This window comes from Ctenocephalides felis, unplaced genomic scaffold (assembly GCF_003426905.1).
Source record: "Ctenocephalides felis isolate EL2017-DRISC unplaced genomic scaffold, ASM342690v1 CF-g0.4_SCAFFOLD_01886, whole genome shotgun sequence".
Classification (NCBI taxonomy): Eukaryota; Metazoa; Arthropoda; class Insecta; order Siphonaptera; family Pulicidae; genus Ctenocephalides; species Ctenocephalides felis.
Window position 1 is genome coordinate 41141342 of NW_020538040.1, and position 5700 is coordinate 41147041.

The following is a 5700-nucleotide window of genomic DNA, read 5'->3' on the forward strand; positions in this document are numbered from 1 at the left end:
AAATACTATTCAATAATACCCATTTAGTAAATCCAAACCGATAAATTACAATCCATATGAACATAATTTGTATGACTTCTATATATAACAAAAACTGAATTTATAAAAAGTTTTGAGCTAAAAATGTATCATAAAACTTTACAGCTCTAAATAAAAACAAAATAATGTTATACATTAAGATTTCTTAAATCAAATTTAAAAAATATGAATTATGATTATTTGAATAGGTTTTATTGAAGTATATCAAACTCATAACTACATATCAACATATGTATATCAAAAATCAAGTTTATCCGGCATTCAAATTAATTAGTTTTCACAGTTTTATCTGCAGCATTCTTTAAAGGAGAAGTTGTTCTAGTTGTGTCAAGAGACACAGCTTCACTATCATCACTGCTAATAGTCTTCTTTAATTTCCTATTTTCAGTTTTTTTGGCATTTTTGTATTGGGGAAAGTGGCAGTACGTTTTGGATCAAAATGGGAATCCAATATCTCTAATAAATCATGTTGTTGATCTTTCCTTGTAATTTGCAACTTGGCTAATTCCTTTATTAAGCCTTGTTTTCCATCTGCTTCATATGTACTTTTCATGGTATTATAATCAGATTTGCCTTCAGCCAATATTGATCTTAAAACATTTATGCGCTGAATATCCCGAAAATTCATTTTCCCAGCTGCACTGAATATTGGCTGAAATGAACTGCTTCTTTCAGCTACTTTGCGCAGTTCTTTCAGTTCACCTAATTCTACAGAAGTAGGATAAGAATACTGGCGAACTACTTCTACCATGTTGTCTAACATTACGCGATTTGGATCTCCAGTAGCAGCTGCTATGTTCTTTTGTTTACCTTGACCCAGATGTTGAGCTATATCCCAAATAATTTTTGCTCTATTTGATGCATTATCGAATTGTTCTTCTCGATCTAGTAAGACTCTGGATAAAACTTTAATGTTAAAAGACTTCATGGTGGCTGAACATTTCTCTTCGGCTAATGCATGTCCATTTGCAAAACCTTAACAATTTCATGAAAGTTTTCAAATAAATGATGACGTTGAAGAGCTTCTAAGAGCATGTAAGATACCATTTTCTTGGGTTCATGGAAAATGAGAATTACACCTGCTCCATCTGACTTTGACTTGACTTCTTTAAGCCAATTCAAAAAATCTATTAACCCAAATATTTCTGACTTTGTTCTTATAACCTTATTGTTTATATTACTTCTCAAAACTCTGAAACGGTCATCAGTTGTAACACGAATATTATGTCTTCGCCTGGCACTTGGGTTTACATTTGCATAAGGCATGATGTACTGGGAAAATTGGCTAGTAGGAGTGTATGCTGCTATATGGCATAGTTCATCTATTAACCTCCGTCCAGTTGTATCCATATCACAAACTAATAAGGCAGTATTTTCCTGCTGGAAGGCATTCAGGCTTATGCTTTTTGCCTTCAGTAGCCTTCTTCCTCTCTGGCTTCTTAACCATGTTGTTCTTACTTTGATTACCTCTGAAACGTTGACAAATATTTTATTTGTAAGAAATAGTCAAACAAGGTGAGTTAAAAAGTCAATCGTATACTTGTTAAGAGCTTACCGAATCATTGTATATTAATTGAATTATTAACGGAAAACATTCACCGATAAATTAATTTTAGAATGTGATTTGATTTCTACTTTACTGTTTTTGTTTAACGTCAGAATGCGAGTTTGTCATTTGTTTTCAGAACATTTTTACAAAAAATATATTCGGCATCATCTGTCTAAATGTTTTAATATTGTGAAATCAATAGCAGTTTGATAGATTTATCTTTAATTTCTACTTTTATTTAACTTGATAATTTTTTAATCATCATACGGATTAAGAATTCAGAAGTAAGTAAGAAAGTAATAGATAATGAAATTCAAATGTAGAGTTACACTCGAACCATTATTAAGAAGTTTTCAACAGTAGGAAAATATACATTGAAAAATCAAGAAAATTTAATTTAAAAAAATGGACTCTTGTAAACGTACACATGAGTTGTTCATAAAATACGCTCATCGCCCAAGCACTTATAAATTTACAGCATGTATATATAATAATAATCTTCAAAACAATTATTGATTATTTTCATTCCTCGAATATTTAATTACGGTACGGGTAGTTCCAGCAATTTGCCTTAAGGCACGATGCTATGCGCCCCACTAGTTCAACTTATTTTACGATAAAAGTATCTTCATACAAATTAAGCTTGAAGAAATTTTCTATTTTTTATAATATGTAAATATTTTCAATGTTAAATTACACGAAAAAGGTCTATTAGCATAATATTTTAATTTTTATTTTCTGATTGTTGAACATTTCAATGGCAAAATAGCTATATACTAAATTAAATTAGTGGTGTATGTCATCATTAATACTGTAACTGTAGATCTCGTAATTGTAGAGCTTATAAATTGGACGATGAAGTTTATATGAAGAGTAAATAAACAAAAATACATTCATATTTCCTAAGGTATGCCAAAATGTTCAGAAACATCTGAAACGTGAAGATATGTCAGAATCTTTATTTTAAATTTTTGGACGATTACTATAACTTACATTACGGGCAGTTAACTAGAGAAAACTTTCTATAATTTATTCAAAATACTTGTTTTTTGTTAAAGTAACAGTAAATATTGAAATACTTACCACAATGACTGGACTGTAATATAAATTCATACTATTATCTTGCTCAAACAATCCTTTGCTATCCATGTATCAGCAAGTATTTATGTAATCCTCCCCTTATGTATGACAAAACAAATTTAAATCTTTTTGAAAATATTTCATAAGTACTTCAATTCTGTCATGTATGCGTAAGTCTTAAAATGTTAAGGGGTATTAGTTGTTTTGTGTTTCTGTCGTCGCATGTGTTAGTCGAATCCTCTTGTATCGTATATAAACAAAAGAAAATCTTATTTGGAATCGCATGGGAAAAAAGAGGTTTTATCAGATTACGCTATATAGCTCTGCGAGCTGCGTCTTTGTCTTGCCGCCTCGTTCGCTTCTACGGCGTTGTCGCGTATAGTGTAAGAAGTATCGAGGCAAAAGATCGATATTGAGTACTTCAAAAAGTATCTAATCAAAATATCGATGCCAAAAAAATATCGTGGCGAAAGTATCGATAGCACTCAATATCGAATTTTGAGTACTTTTCATAAAAATCAAACATAAGTGCAAGAAAGATCTAAAACTCATTAAATATCATATCACAATATTAGAATGAATTCTATTGCTTGTATCTGATGTGTTAAATCAGAATCATTTTCAATATTGTAAAATGCTAACAGTAATTTTTCAATACTAATTTCGAATTCTATACTTCTTGATAAAAAAAAGTTATAATAGTTGAGTGTTTTTGATTAAAACAATATAATAGTCTGATACTATATTCAAAAATGCAATACTTTTTAAGTATTTTTAAGTACAATAATATTTTTAAGGAAAATAATATTTGATAATTGTTGACTATTTTTATATGAATAATTTTAGCGAGCATGCAACTTCAAAAAGCCGTTACATGTTTACATAAAAGTGCAATATGAAGCTCTTTGGAAAGCAATAAACATTCAGTTTAATGACGGTCAAGATAATATTTCGACACTTGTAGAGAAACATCCCTTCTGAGCGATGGAATTTAAAGTTTAAATGGTTCCGAGAAACTCAAACCCATATGTTTGCATGTTGATATTCAAAAATTTCAATACATGAGTATTTTGCGTAAAAAAGAATCGAAATATGAATATTTCAAATAATAATACTTATCCATTTCAATATATTAGTATTTTGCGTAAAAAAGAATCGAAATATAATAAACGCAAAATACTAATATATTGAAATTGATGAATATTATTATTTGAAATAATTATATTTCGATTGTTTTTTACGTAAAATACTAATATATTGAAATTGGTGAGTATTATTATTTGAAATAATCATACTTCGATTGTTGAATGTGTTTTTATAAAACATTTAAGGTACTTTAAAAAGCCATTTCATTTTACATAAGAGTATTAAATAAACATCTTTATTTAATAGTGTGGTCATATTCATTTTGGGTCTTTGAGCAATAAATTCTGAGACTAATGACCCTTCGGAATCATTTTTTGACACTTTTTTGAACAATTATGACCACCTAGAGAGACTAGGTGGTAGGCTTTGCATTTGGCAATGAGTGGTGTTCATAGATTACGCTGTCGATTCTTTTTGAGTACTATCGACGAAAAGAATCGATATTGGCAAATAGATCGAGCTAAAAAACCGATAGCAAAAGTACTCACTATCGACCGCAAAGTATCGATATTTACTCAGTACTCGATATTTTGTTCTAACACTAGTCGCGTATCGGCTTACTAAATCCCGAGTCCCAAGGAGCGCACGCTTCGATGCGCACCCTAATACGGTAATACGTGCACTACACTCGCCGATAACTGCCCCAAATGTGTTTGTTGTCTTATTGTTAGTTCGAGAATGTTGCCAGTTTCACCAAAATACGCACATTCGTTACGTTACGATGTTACGAATTCGGGTGCTCGGGCGTGATATTTTTCACTCTTCCAGGATTAATATGAATTTGTTTAAGAGCCCTTTCCCTCAGATTGATATTTGAGGTTCATCATGGGATTAATCCATCGGTTTCAGTCAAGAAAGGGCGATTTGGGCACTGTGTAATGAATATTTGATAGAAATGTAGACAAGAAAGAGACAAGTTTATATTCTCAAAGATATTGTGCAAAATGATTTGGGGAGGGGGCATATAAAACCACTGTTGTAAGTGTAGTTTAGTATAAAATTAATTAACTTCCCGTAGGGTAGTTATAGAAATAGGCCGAAAATTAAAAATGAAATTTTTTGCATATCTTCACGTTTTGAAGATTTCTGAACATTTTGGCATACCTTAAGAAAAAATGGATGTGTGTGTGTTTTGTATGTCCGCATTTATTCGTCTACGTTTTCGGGTGCATAGATCAACCGATTTGAATGGTTGAATAAACGTTCAATTCCTATTGATAAGGGGATGTGCCGATTAGTTTTTGGCAAAGGCAGGTCCAGCCGTTACGGAGATACAGAGCTAAGAGTGCAGAAAATACAAATAGAGTTTTTGAGAGAACGGATTATTCGGTTTGAATGATCCAGAAAAAACATTCAATTTGTAATGATTGTGAGAAGAGGTGATTAGCTTTTGGCAAAAGCAGGTCCAGCCATTTCGAAGATACAAAGCTAAATTTGCAAAAAATGGCAGTTTTTGAGAGAACTAAGCGTCCGATTTGAATAATTTGAAGAACTTACTGCTTGTTTTAACAAAATAATTGCTTTCAGAAAAAAAATTGTTTCTATTTTTTTTTTCAACATTTTTTTTGTGTATCGAAAATAATTCAGCTTTGAATTTTAATTTTGACTAATAGTCCAGTCATTTGGTCGTTTTGCCGGTACAGTACTCCGGGAATTCTGAAAATTGGTAATCCTATAGATTTCGAGGTGCTCTTTACGAAAATCAACTTTGCCACCTCAAATTTGAACGGCAAGTTGCCGCCATATTGGAAAAATAGCGTCAAAAAACAGCTTTTTTAAAATATCTCCTTTTTGGCTTATTCTACGATAAAAGTATTATTCTACGAATTAAACAAGATAAAATTTTCTATAATTCTTTAAAATACCGTTTTTTTGTAAAATTGATA

At 30.9% G+C, this 5700-nt stretch overlaps 2 protein-coding genes across 2 annotated transcripts; both read right to left on the minus strand.

Moving 5' to 3' along the window:
* Positions 1 to 409: 409 nt before the first annotated feature.
* Positions 410 to 967, minus strand: LOC113374967 (maternal protein exuperantia-like). The gene has a single exon (XM_026614923.1). The coding sequence runs from the start codon at positions 965 to 967 to the stop codon at positions 410 to 412; it is 558 nt and encodes a 185-aa protein (XP_026470708.1).
* Positions 968 to 990: 23 nt separating this feature from the next.
* Positions 991 to 1389, minus strand: LOC113374968 (maternal protein exuperantia-like). The gene has a single exon (XM_026614924.1). The coding sequence runs from the start codon at positions 1387 to 1389 to the stop codon at positions 991 to 993; it is 399 nt and encodes a 132-aa protein (XP_026470709.1).
* Positions 1390 to 5700: the final 4311 nt, after the last annotated feature.

Bases quoted from the DNA above. Each gene is read 5' to 3' on its own strand.
- LOC113374968 (XM_026614924.1), bottom strand. From the start codon at position 1,389: ATGGATACAACTGGACGGAGGTTAATAGATGAACTATGCCATATAGCA.
- LOC113374967 (XM_026614923.1), bottom strand. From the start codon at position 967: ATGAAGTCTTTTAACATTAAAGTTTTATCCAGAGTCTTACTAGATCGA.